The sequence below is a fragment of the Melanerpes formicivorus genome, unplaced genomic scaffold (assembly GCF_026170545.1).
Source record: "Melanerpes formicivorus ecotype bairdi unplaced genomic scaffold, bMelFor1.0.p_v2 SCAF_20, whole genome shotgun sequence".
Classification (NCBI taxonomy): Eukaryota; Metazoa; Chordata; class Aves; order Piciformes; family Picidae; genus Melanerpes; species Melanerpes formicivorus.
Window position 1 is genome coordinate 9,984,499 of NW_027142372.1, and position 12,336 is coordinate 9,996,834.

General features: G+C 50.7%; 1 protein-coding gene across 3 annotated transcripts in view; it reads left to right on the forward strand.

Moving 5' to 3' along the window:
* The window catches only part of GALNS (galactosamine (N-acetyl)-6-sulfatase), a 67,892-nt gene that overhangs the window by 30,821 nt on the left and 24,735 nt on the right, over positions 1-12,336 (forward strand). For all 3 annotated transcript variants that reach the window (XM_068150771.1, XM_068150772.1, XM_068150773.1), the window contains one exon: positions 2,141-2,243. In XM_068150771.1, the coding sequence (XP_068006872.1) occupies positions 2,141-2,243 (103 nt within the window). The remainder of the gene's footprint in view (positions 1-2,140; positions 2,244-12,336) is intronic.

The following is a 12,336-nucleotide window of genomic DNA, read 5'->3' on the forward strand; positions in this document are numbered from 1 at the left end:
TGGCATCTCTGAGCAGAAGACAAAGATGTATGAACTCTTCTGAGGGTGACAAACAGCTTCACCATCTTGCCCTGTCAGCAACTTGAAGCAACTGGAGAGAAGAGCTGACTAAGTCTTGTGTCATGAGCTGCACCAACAAATCCAGCCTCCCCCCTGCAGACTGTCCCTTTCAGTAAACTTTTGTCCTGCTCCCTCAGAACCCAAGAGAGTCCTCTTGGAAGAATGAGCAGGATCATTGCTGGGATGCCCAGGGAAAGGGTTGTGCCTGTGTATGGAGGCAGTCCAAATCACAGAGTCAGAAGATGGTTTGGGTTAGAATGGACCTTGAATAGAATAGAATAGAATAAACCAGGTTGGAAGAGACCTTCAAGATCATCGTGTCCAGCCTATCATCCAACCCCACCTAATCAACTAAACCATGCAACCAAGCACCCTGTCAAGTCATCTCCTGAACACCTCCAATGATGGTGACTCCACCACCTCCCCAGGCAGCCCATTCCAATGGGCAATCACTCTCTCTGTGTAAAACTTCCTCCTGACCTCCAGCCTGAACCTCCCCTGGTGCAGCCTGAGACTGTGTCCTCTTGTTCTGGTGCTGGCTGCCTGGGAGAAGAGACTAACCTCTGCCTGTCTACAACCTCCCTTCAGGTAGTTGTAGAGAGCAATAAGGTCACCCCTGAGTCTCCTCTTCTCCAGGCTAAGCAAAGCCCAGCTCCCTCAGCCTCTCCTCATAGGGCTTGTGTTCCAAACCCCTCCCCAGCTTTGTTGCCCTTCTCTGGACACGCTCCAGCAAGTCAAAATATCATCTAGCTCCAAGCCCCTGCCACAGACAACGACACCTCCTATTAGACCAGCTTGCTCAAGGCCCCATCCAACCTGGCTTTCAATACTTGGTGGTTTGGAAGCCTCCACAGCTTCTCTGGGGGCAACCTGTTCCAGTGCCTCACCCCCCTCATGGGGAAGAATTTCTTCCTAATGATTAATCTAACTCCAGCTTCTTCCAGTTTGAAGCCATCCCCCCCCTCATCCTGTCACAAATGCTCCCACAATGGCAAACAACAACAAAAAAGGCATTTCCCAAATGGGTTTTTAATTAGGAAGACCTCTGGGAAAATGTTGCAGCTTTCAGTGGTATGTTACATGATGCAAAGGGAGATTTGGGCAAAAACAAGTATGAAATGGACAAGAGTTAAAAATAAAGCCTGTCTGGCTGCCAGGTTTTACCAGATGGAGGTTTTCTGAGCTGTCAACCAGAGCAGGCCAGCAGCTGGTGTCTTCCCTGGCCACCCTGTCCTTGTGACACTAACAGCACTTAGCTTGGTGCTGCCTTAGAGAGGAGGTTAAGCACCAGAGAGTCTGTGAATCCCTGTTTCCCTCCCTCTGCTCACACCCTCCTGAGCCATTTGGTGTTTAAGTCGGCACGCTCCCTCGGAAATAACAGGGGCTGCGAGTTCAGGGATTAACAATCACTGGCAGCCACGCTGTATAATGTTGCATTCTTGTGCCCTGTGAGCTCTCAACTTGATGAACACTTGAAAAGAATGTTAATTGAAAACCTTGCAGTGGAGGCTGCGAGGAGGCAGCCTGCTTCTGACTGATAGCCCAATCGGAAGCCAGATGCCATTGAAGTGTTTGTCTCCCTTATCAGCAAGGTGGCTCTGGTGGTGGCTGCCTGAGCCCTGCATGCTGCCATGTCTCATACACTCAGAGAATCACTAAGGATGGAAAAGGCCTCCAAGATCAAGTCCAACCATTAAGCCAGCACTGTCAGGTCACCATTAAACCACATCCCTCAGCACCACATCTCCATGGCTTTGAAACCCTTCCAGGGATGGGGACTCCACCACTGCCCCTGGGCAGTCTGATCCAAGCCTTGCCGGCCCTTTTGGGAGGGAAATTGTTCCTCATGTCCAACCTAAACCTCCCCTGAGGTAATTTGAAGCTGTTTCTTCTCCTCCTGTCACTTGTTCTTTAGGAGAAGAGCCTGATCCTAACCTGGCTCCAGCCTCTTTTCAGGGAGTTGTAGAGAGCCAGGAGGTTTCCCCTGAGCTTTCTTTTCTCCAGGCTCAAGAAACCCAGTTCCCTCATCCACTCCTCACAAGACTTGTGCTCTAGACTCATGTGGCTTTGCTCTCCTCAGGCCCATATTCTATTATCGTGGCAACGAGATGATGGCAGTGAGAGTCGGCATTTACAAGGCTCACTACTGGACCTGGAGCAACTCCTGGGAGGAGTACAGCAAGGTAACAGGACCTCAGCCTGCCCCCTGCTCCTGTTCATTCCTCTGGGGAAGAATAACCCTTTTAAGGAGAGCTTGACATTGGGGACTGTCACTGTGCCCTCCTAAGCCTGCCTCTTAGTTACTGCTGCTTCAGAGCTCCCAGGTCTGCCGCAAAGTGTGAGGGAAGGGGTGGCACAGTGTCCCTCTGCTGGAGGCTAAGCTAAAAGAGGGAGATTTAGACTAAACAAAAGGAAGAAATGTTTTCCAGTGAGGTAGTTGAGACTCTGTCCCAGGTTGCCCAGAGAGGTGGTAGATACTTCATCTCTGGAACCATTCCCAGATCAGGTTGGTTGGGGCTCTGAGCAACCTGCTGTGGTTGCAGATGCCCTGTTGTGACTGTAGGGGGGTTGACTAGATGACCTTTAAAGGTCCCTTCCAACCCCCATCTGGAGACAAGCAGAGGACAATGAGCAAAGTTCCAGATGTCCTGATGGTTTCTCCCTTTAGTCAGCACTTAATGCCTTTTAATATTAACTATATTTCCTTGCTGAGTGCTGAGCTTTTATGTGTACCCCTCCAAAGCTTGCAGTCTGGTGTCAAATGGATCACGGATCTCACCATTTCTGGTAAAAACCAAAACAAAACAGTGCCCTGAATGATTTCACTGGAATAGGGATGGGTTTGTTGTTCTCTTGTGGTTTCTTTTTAACTTGAAAGGGAAAAGGAAAGCCATAGGAACTTCAGAGTGGATAGCACAGTTGTTGGGAGCAGTAGACTGTATCATAGTATCAGTCAGGGTTGGAAGGGACCACAAGGATCATCTAGTTCCTACCCCCTGCCATGGGCAGGGACACCCCAAACTAGATCAGCCTGGCCAGAGCCTCATCCAGCCTGGGCTTAAACACCTCCAGGGACGGGGCCCCAACCACCTCCCTGGACAACCCATTCCAGGGCTTCACCACTCCCATGGGGAAGAACTTCCTCCTCACCTCCAGCCTGAATCTCCCCACTGCCCAGCCTGTATTTGTGCCTGGGATTGCCTCTACCCAGATGCAGGACCCTGCACTTGCTCTTGTTGAACCTTATGAGGTTGGCCTGTGCCCACCTCTCCAGCCTGTCAAGGTCCCTCTGGATGGCCTCCCTTCCCTCCAGCTGTCTGCTGCACCACACAGCTTGGTGTCATCAGCAAACTTGCTGAGGGTGCACTCAATGCCACTGTCCATGGCACCCACAAAGATGTTGAACAAGGCAGGTCCCAGGACTGATCCCTGAGGGACTCCGCTTGTCCCTGGCCTCCACTGGGACATGTGTGTGTGTTTCATCTACTGTCAGCTCTTCTGTGAGGCTGCATTGCACTATGAGATATTTTTCAGTGGTGCCCAGCAATAGCACAAAGGGAAGTGGGCACAAACTGGAAGCCAGGAGGTTCCATCTGAACAGGAGGAGAAACTTCTTTGCTATGAGGGTGCTGGAGCCCTGAAGCAGCCTTCTCCCAGAGGCTGTGGAATCTCCTCTGGAGAGATTTCAAAGCCACCTGGTTATTGTGCTGCTGGGCAACCTGTGGGTAACCCTGCTAAAGCAGAGGGGGCTGGACTGGATGATCTCTAGCAGTCCCTTCCAACCCCCACCCTGCTGGGGTTCTGTATTTTACATTCCACTTGCCCAATAGGCACAGCTGTTGTAATTTCCTGGTTGGTCTTCTCCCAACTGGATGTTAAGCACTATTATTTTTCTTCTTTTGTGTCTTTCTTGCCTCAGACTTGGGGACTAGACTCTGGGGCCTTCCTGGAATGGCAGGTTCACACATGTGCCTTGCTGATGATACCTTCAGACAGGAGCTAAATGCATTATGGCACAGCTCTCAGCAGTGGTGACAGCAGGCTGGCAGCGGGGAGGGATTGCTTGCATGAGTCTATTTTTTATTATGCCTTTGTTGTTGTTGTTGTTCTTTAACTTATGGTGGGTCCTCAAGGCATCACAGGTGCAGAAGTAAGTGCTGGTGACATTTGTGGATGTAAAAGTACCTAAGTTTCTTTCATTGGGATGTCCTGGGGGGGTGAAAGGGAAACGTCAGCTCCGAGGGAGTCATTTGCATTCGGGGCTGTGAACGTGTGCAGTCGGCTTTTGAAGTCTGCAACGCTCCAGGAGGCAAAGTTTCTGTTGTGCACCAAGGAAGAAGGAAAGGAAAGTTAGCTCTGGAAGTGCACTCCCTGTCTCAGTGCTCCTTCTGCACAGCTAAGAGGGGACATTGTATTTGTCTAGGTTAGTATGGGTCTGTCTCGTAGAATGCACTGGGTTGGAATGGAGCTCTAGACATCAACTAGTCTAACCCACCTGCAGTTAAGCAGGGACATCTCCAACTAGATGAGGCTGCTCAGAGTCCCAGCAGTCAAGCCTGACCTTGAATGTCTCCAGGGATGGAGCCTGCACCACCTCCCTGGGCAACCTGTTCTAGTGTTCTGCCACCCTCATAGTAAAGAGCTTCTTCCTAATGTCCAATCTAAATCGACCCTTCTCTAGTTTAAAGCCATTGCCCCTTGTCCTGTTGCTACATGCCCTTGTAAACAGTCCCTCCCCAGCTTTCTCTTAGGTCCTTTTCAGGTACTGGAAGGCTGCTCTAAGGTCTCCACAGAGCCTTGTTTTCCCCAGGCTGCAGCCCCAGCTCTCTCAGCCTGAGAGGTGCACATAGATGGAGTCAGACTATCACTAAAAGACCCCCAAGATCATAGACTCCAACCATGGCCAGGTCACCACTAAAAACCATGTCCCTCAGCACCACATCCACATGGGCTTTGAAACCTCTCCAGGAGGGGGGACTCCACCACTGCCCTGGGCTTGCAGTGAGGGAGATTTTCCCTGTGTGAACGACACGTGGTGCATGTGGCATGGACACACACATGGGCTTCCAGGAACATGCTCAGCAGCCTGCACATAGAAGAGCCTGCCACACCATTGTCACACAGGCAGAGACACACACTTGAATACCTAGCTGGGCAATAAGTAAAGCTGACCATTGATCTAAAGTCACTTGGACCTGTCTGAGTGTGTGTGTGTAGCAGCGATAATGGGCACCAGATACTTGTGGCAAAGGCTCTCCTCCTGTGAGCGAGGGCAGGGCTGCAATTAAGGCATATTTATTTCTCCCTGTGTCTTTAAGGACTGGCTGATAAAAGTCAGCAATTCCACTGCACATCAGAGGGGTGATTAAAAATTCCCTGGCTTCCCTGCCACACACATCCCATCTGGTTGATGTGGGTAAAGCTGGAGCGCCGTAGTGGACACAGCAGCCATTAACAGCACGCCAAGGAAGCTGAGGCCGAGGCTTGTTCCAATTCTCCTCATGTCTTCAAGCCTTTAATGACAAGCCTGGCTAGTTTTAAACAAGAAATAAATCAATGCAGGACAGTCCCACTGCTCTGTGAGGCTTGGTTTAGGAGTGCTGGAATCTCAGCTGGTGATACAGTCACCTCTTTCAGGGGCTGGTGTTCTCAGCTGTGTTGATATTGGAATCCAAAGGGCCAATTTGTTTGCTAATCTCATTTGAAAAATGAAGGGGACACAGGTCTGTGGTATTAGGAATTATGACTGCTGCTGGCAGGTTTGCTGTTCAATAACTTTGATTTGCCTTCCTGCTAGAACTTCAGCTGATGGGGCCTTGTTAATTGTATGACCTGTAGCAGGATTGGACTTGATGATCTTAAAAGATCACAGAATCTCAGCATGGTGAGGGGTGGAAGGGACCTCTGGCGATCATGAGGTCCAATCTTCAGCTCTGGTGAGACCCCACCTGGAGTACTGCCTCCAGTTCTGGAGCCCCTATTACAAGAGGGATCTGGAGGTGCTGGAGTGTGTCCAGAGAAGGGCCAGGAGGATGAGCAGAGGGCTGGAGCACCTCTCCTATGAGGACAGACTGAAGGAGTTGAGGCTGTTCAGTCTGCAGAAGAGAAGGCTCCGAGGTGACCTAATTGTGGCCTTCCAGTATCTGAAGGGGGCCTACAGGAAGGCTGGGGAGAGACTTCTCAGGATCTCAGGTAGTGATAGGATTAGGGGGAATGGAATGAAGCTGGAGGTGGGGAGATTCAGGCTGGATGTGAGGAGGAAGCTCTTCCCCATGAGAGTGGTGAAGCCCTGGAATGGGTTGTCCAGGGAGGTGGTTGGGGCGCTATCCCTGGAGGTGTTTAAGCCCAGGCTGGATGAGGCTCTGGCCAGGCTGATCTAGTTTGGGGTGTCCCTGCCCATGGCAGGGGGGTTGGAACTAGATGATCCTTGTGGTCCCTTCCAACCCTGACTGATACTATGATACTATGATCCTTCTGCTAAAGCAGGGTCACCCACAGCAGCTTGCCCAGGATCACAATGTCCAGGTGGGTTTGGAATCACTCCAGAGAAGAAGTCTGCACAACCTCTCTGGGCAGCCTGTTCCAAGGTTCCAGCACCCTCACACCAAAGAAGCTTCTGCTCCTGTCCACCTGGAGCCTCCTGGGTTCCAGTTTGTGCCTCCTTGTTCTGTCACTGGGCACCACTGAGAAGAGTCTGGATCCATACTCCTGCTGCCAGCCCTTTAGCTCTTGCTGAGCATTGAGCAGATCCCCTCTCAGGCTGCTCTTCTGCAGGCTAAATAGCCCCAGGTCTCTCAGCCTTTCCTTCATCACAGAGATGCTCCAGGCCCCTCAACATCTTTGTAGCCTCCCCTGGACTCTTTTTAGTAGTTCCTTGTCTCTCTTGCACTGGAGAGCCCACAACTGGATCGAGTACTCCAGATATGACTTCCCTGGGACAGAGCAGAGAGGGAGGAGACCCTCTAGAACTTAGGTCTTTCCTGACCTACATTATTCTCTGGGTCCTTACCTCCTTGTGAATCAAATGTGCTGATTTATTAAACCTTCAGATATAAAACTGTCTCTTTCTGGGGGTCCAAACACAGACCTGGAATGAAGAAATGTCTCTGGTTGGCATGTCACCCATTGGAAAGAGGTCTGAACTTGGCTTGGTGTGCCAAAAGAGCTGGCTGCAGATTTGTAAGAGGTTTGTTTTCTGGGCAGCTGAGTGTGATTTTGACAGATCTGTGGCATATTTTAGCCAAATCTCCTCCTGCTTCCAGAATTCCCTCATTAATTAGCAGCATGGGAACTCATTGATACAGAAAACTTGCTCTGCTTTTAATCCATGCTTTGCATTTTTTGTTTGACTTTTAGATGAGATTATTGCACTAAAGCAGCCAGACCTGTGTTTTCATGCTGATACTGGAAAATGGGAGACTGATGCATGTCCTGGCTTTGTTTAGGGTGAGAATCTGGAGTCCTGTGTCCAGCTCTGGAGCCCTCCATACAGGAAGGACAGGGACCTGATGGAGTCAGTCCAGAGGAGGGCTATGAAAATGATCAGGGGGTTGGAACACCTCTGCTACAATGACAGGCTGAGGGAGCTGGGGCTGTTCAGCCTGGAGAAGAGAAGGGGCTGGGGAGACCTTTTAGTGGCCCTGCCCATACCTGAAGGGGGCTACAGGAAGGATGGAGAGGGACTGTTCACAAAGGCCTGCAGTGGTAGGATGAGAGGCAATGGCTTCAAACTAGAGAAGAGCAGATTTAGACTGGATGTCAGGGACAAGTTCTTTAGCATGAGGGTGGTGCAAAACTGGAACAAGTTGCCCAGGGAGGTGGTTGGGGCCTCACTGCTGGAGATATTCAAGGTGAGGCTCAACAGGGCTTTTGGCAACCTAATCTAGTTGAGGGTGCCCCTGCTAACTGCAGAGGGGGCTGGACTAAATGACCTTTGGAGAATGTGGGCAATTTGGGGCCTCCAACCTGCAAAGTTCTGCCTTTGAATGTGGTCTAAGTTCATTAAGTAATGAAACTGTGTACAGACAAATAAAAATGTACCTGAGAGAAGCAGCTTCCAGAAAGCAAAGCCTGGGAAAGCAGGGCAGGGATCTGAATGCTCCTCTCCATATGGCACTTGGAATATTTACCCTGGAAAGATCCCACACAGGCAGCACACAGGTTTACAGTCATCTTAGGCTCCCAGGACATTAGCATGCCCTTATTGGCTTGCAGCCCCCACCTTATGGCCTGGGATTAAAATGTGTCATCTTTCACAGAGATGAAGTGTGCTGTTCTCTTCTTCCTGCCCTTTCTTTTTTTTTATTCCAGGTTCTTTGTTTGGTTTTTAGCCCCCAAGCAATTTTTTTTCTAGTCTGACTCCTCCAATAAACTCCTGTAATGCTGGAGGATACCTTGGTGCTGCCTTTTTCTGCTGGCTTGACTTGATTACTGAGGTAACTCACGTTCTTGAAGGGTTAGTCTCTTGGAAACATAAAGGGAAGGCTCACTGAAGTGGCAGGAAGCTTTCTGTGGGATATTTTGCCTCCAGAAGGAGTTGGGGCTGTTCAGTCTGCAGAAGAGAAGGCTCCCAGGTGACCTCATTGTGGCCTTCCAGTATCTGAAGGGGGTCTACAAGAAGGCTGGGGAGGGACTGCTCAGGATCTCAGGTAGTGATAGGACTAGGGGGAATGGAATGAAGCTGGAGGTGGGGAGATTCAGGCTGGAGGTGAGGAGGAAGTTCTTCCCCATGAGAGTGGTGAAGCCCTGGAATGGGTTGTCCAGGGAGGTGGTTGGGGCCCCATCCCTGGAGGTGTTTAAGCCCAGGCTGGATGAGGCTCTGGCCAGGTTGATCTAGTGTGGGGTGTCCCTGCCCATGGCAGGGGGGTTGGAACTAGATGATCCTTGTGGTCCCTTCCAACCCTGACTGATACTATGATACAGATTGCTCTATTTGGGTCTGTTTGCCTGGCTTCCATCTCCTTTCATACAGGTGGCTCATGTTTAGGTAGTTTGGCATTCAAGAGAATCATAGAATGGTTTGGGTCATCCACTCCAACCCCCTCTGCAGTCAGCAGGGACACCCTCTGCTAGATCAGGTTGCCAAGAGCCCTGTTGAGCCTCACCTTGAGTATCTCCAGGGAAGGGGCCTCAGCTACCTTCATGGGCAGCCTGTTCCAGTGGTGCACCACTCTTGTTCCTAACATCCAGTCTAAATCTGTTCATCTCTAGAGGTGCTCAATGGGACAGAGGTAGGTGAAAGGAAACCTGACCTGAAGAAAAAGACTTTTTTTACATGCTAAAAGATTTGAAAGCAGTTTGGTGGAGGGAGAGGAATCTCCACCCTGCACCAGACCTGAGCCCCTGCTGCTCTGGGACCGGTGGGTGTCAGCACTGAAGCTCTTCCACCATCACTCATCACCTTTCCTCTGCTGTGAAAATCAGCAGTGATGAAAACAGCCACATGTGTGGTGGAGCACAGATAAGAAGTGGGGAGCTGTCCTGTATAGCATAAACCATGCAGGACTTCTGCTGGAAGTCTCTTGCAAAATGCTGTTCTTGTTGCTCTCACCATACTCTCAGCCTGTAAGCTGTGTGTTTATGTTGCCAGATTTGACCTGATTTTAACCAAATTGGAGCTGGTTGCACAGTGCATGGCAAACAGCTGAGGTAAATGGGATGTTTCTGCTGTATTCCTACTGCTGCCCACAGCCACAGTGCTGGATGTGCTGCTTCTCATTCCTCAAGTACAAACCCCTGGAGTCTGCAGTGTTAGGAGTTGGTTTGACCATTGGATTTTGTCCACATTTCATCTTCCTTGTTCAAAAGGAGAGCACTGAAAGGGGGGGGGGGGGGGCGGGGAATGGCTGCTCTCTGTGGATTTATCTGAGTAGCCAGCAGGACATAGAAGCACAGAACTCTTTAGGCTGGAAAAGATCAACTCATCCAACTGTTAACCCAGCACTGCCAGGTCCCCTCTAAACCATGTTTCTCAGCACCACTTCTACATGGCTTTGATACCCCTCTGGGAATAGCACCTCCACCACTGCCCTGGATAGCCCAGGCCAGGCCTTGACAACCCTCAAGGGGAAGAAATTGTTCCTCATGTTCTCCTGGGGCAATTTGAGGCTGTTTCCTCTTGTCTTATAGCTTGTTCCTTGGGAGAAGAGACTGACATCCATCTGGCTTCAGCCTCTGTTCAGGGAGTTGTGGAGAGCCAGAAGGTCTCCCCTCAGCCTCCTTTACTCCAGGCTGAGCACCCCCAGTTCCCTCAGCTGCTTCTCACAACACTTGTGCTCTGGACCCACCACCAGCTTCCTTGCCCTTCTCTGGACCTGCTCCAGCACCTCAGTACCTTTCTTGGAGTGAGGGGCCCAAAGCCATACCCAGTATTAGAGGTGTGGCCTCTCCAGTGCCTGGTGCGGGGGGAATGATCCCTGCCCTGGTCCTGCTGGTCACACAATTGCTGATCCAGGCCAGGATCAGCTGGTGGTCTTCAGGTCCACCTGGACACACGCTGACTGTTGATGAACTTCCCCAGGTCCTTTTCCAGCAGGTGGTTTCCAGCCACTCTGCCTCGAGCCTGCAGCATTCCTAGGGTTGGTGTGACCCAAGTTCAGGACCCTGCACTTGGCCTTGATCCTTCAGGAGCTGGCTTATGTAATGGTTTGTGGAGGAGGCAGGAGTATGAGCTAGCAGGAGAAATTACATTCCTTTCTCTTTGCCTGCCACAGAGAATAGTTCTTGTGCCCTCTGAGAGCAGTGAGGCAAGAAGGGGAAAAATAATTAGGAGGAAAATGTGGAATGCACCCTTTGGTTGGAGAGGGGCTGATAACATCAACCTTGCTGCTGTCAGCTGAGTATCCTGTGAGTGGTCTTCAGTGGCTTTCCCTGAGAGCTCCTGTGTCTTTAAATGATTGCTGTGGGTGCCTGCCAGCAGCCCCTATTGTTTTAGTGTGAAATGCCAAAGGGGTTATTCCTGTCTGATTGCCCTTCTCCTCCACAGGAGGAGATCGATAAAGCCTCTGCTGTGAAGGGGGGATGTGAAGCCAAGTAGAACCTTGCAAATAATGGCATTTGATTGTGGTCCTCTGAGCATATGAGGTAGCCATTGATCGCTTCTGCTTGAGAGCTGCTGGAGGCTGGCTGCTCTGCCCATCTTCTGGGGGCTCTTCCAGACAGTTAACACATTAGAAGCAATTTTGGTGTGCAGGGAGGTTGAAGCTTGCAAAGTCACACTTCCAGGTGTCTGTCCATTCAGAGGAAGGCCATGAAGGTGATCCAAGGGGTGGAAGTCCTCTGCTGTGAGGACAGGCTGAGAGAGTTTGGGCTTGCTCAGTCTGGAGAAGGCTCCAGGGAGACCTCAGAGCAGCCTTCCAGTGTATTTGAAGGGGCCTCCAGGAGAGCTGGAGAAGCACTCATTACAAAGGCATGGAGTAACAGGATGAGGGGTGAAGAACTGGAAGCAGCTGGATTTAGACTAGACATTAGGAAGAAATTCTTCCCCATGAGGGTGGTGAGGCACTGGAACAGGTTGCCCCAGAGAAGCTGTGGAGGCTCCAAGCCTGGAAGTATTCAAAGGCAGGTTGGATGGGACCTTGAGCAACCTGGTCTAGCAGAAGGTGTTGCTGTCTGTGGCAGAGGGCTTGGAACTACAAGATATTTAAGGTCCCTTCCAACCCAAACCAGTCTGGGATTCCATGATTCTCTGACTCAGAGCTTCAGTTTGGGAAGCTTTGGCTGGCCAGGAGATGAGGAACGGCCACTTACTGGTGCCGTGGCAAGCAGCAAGGAGCAACATTCCTGGCTTTAACCAACTGCTGTTCTTTTTCTCCTTCCAACATCAATCCAGTTTTGCTTCTCTGGCTTTTGTGTAGTGGAAGGAGGAGACATGAGCAGGAGACAGAGCCCAGAGTTGCTGCACCACTACCAAAATCTGCAGGCAGTTGTTCAGGGCGGAAGGAAGGCTCTGGGCTGGCGCCAGGGTGACGAATTGCCAGAGGGCTCACGTTAACACGAGTGGTGATTCCATCACCTGGCACAGAGCCCAAACTGACAACCAACTGTATTTGTCTCATGTCTCTATTGACAGAGCATCTGTGGTCCATTTGCTCTGGAAATTAAAGCATAAGCTGTGCAACCAACAACCACCAGCTCTTCAGAAGGGAAAAACAATCCAAGCTACGCGCTTGCTGGGGAGCAGGGCAGAAAGATGTGCTTGCTTGAAGGGTTTCCTCAGTGGGGTTATGAAGGGAAAAAAAGAAGGATTGCTGGAAAGAAAAACAGAGGATGACTGTG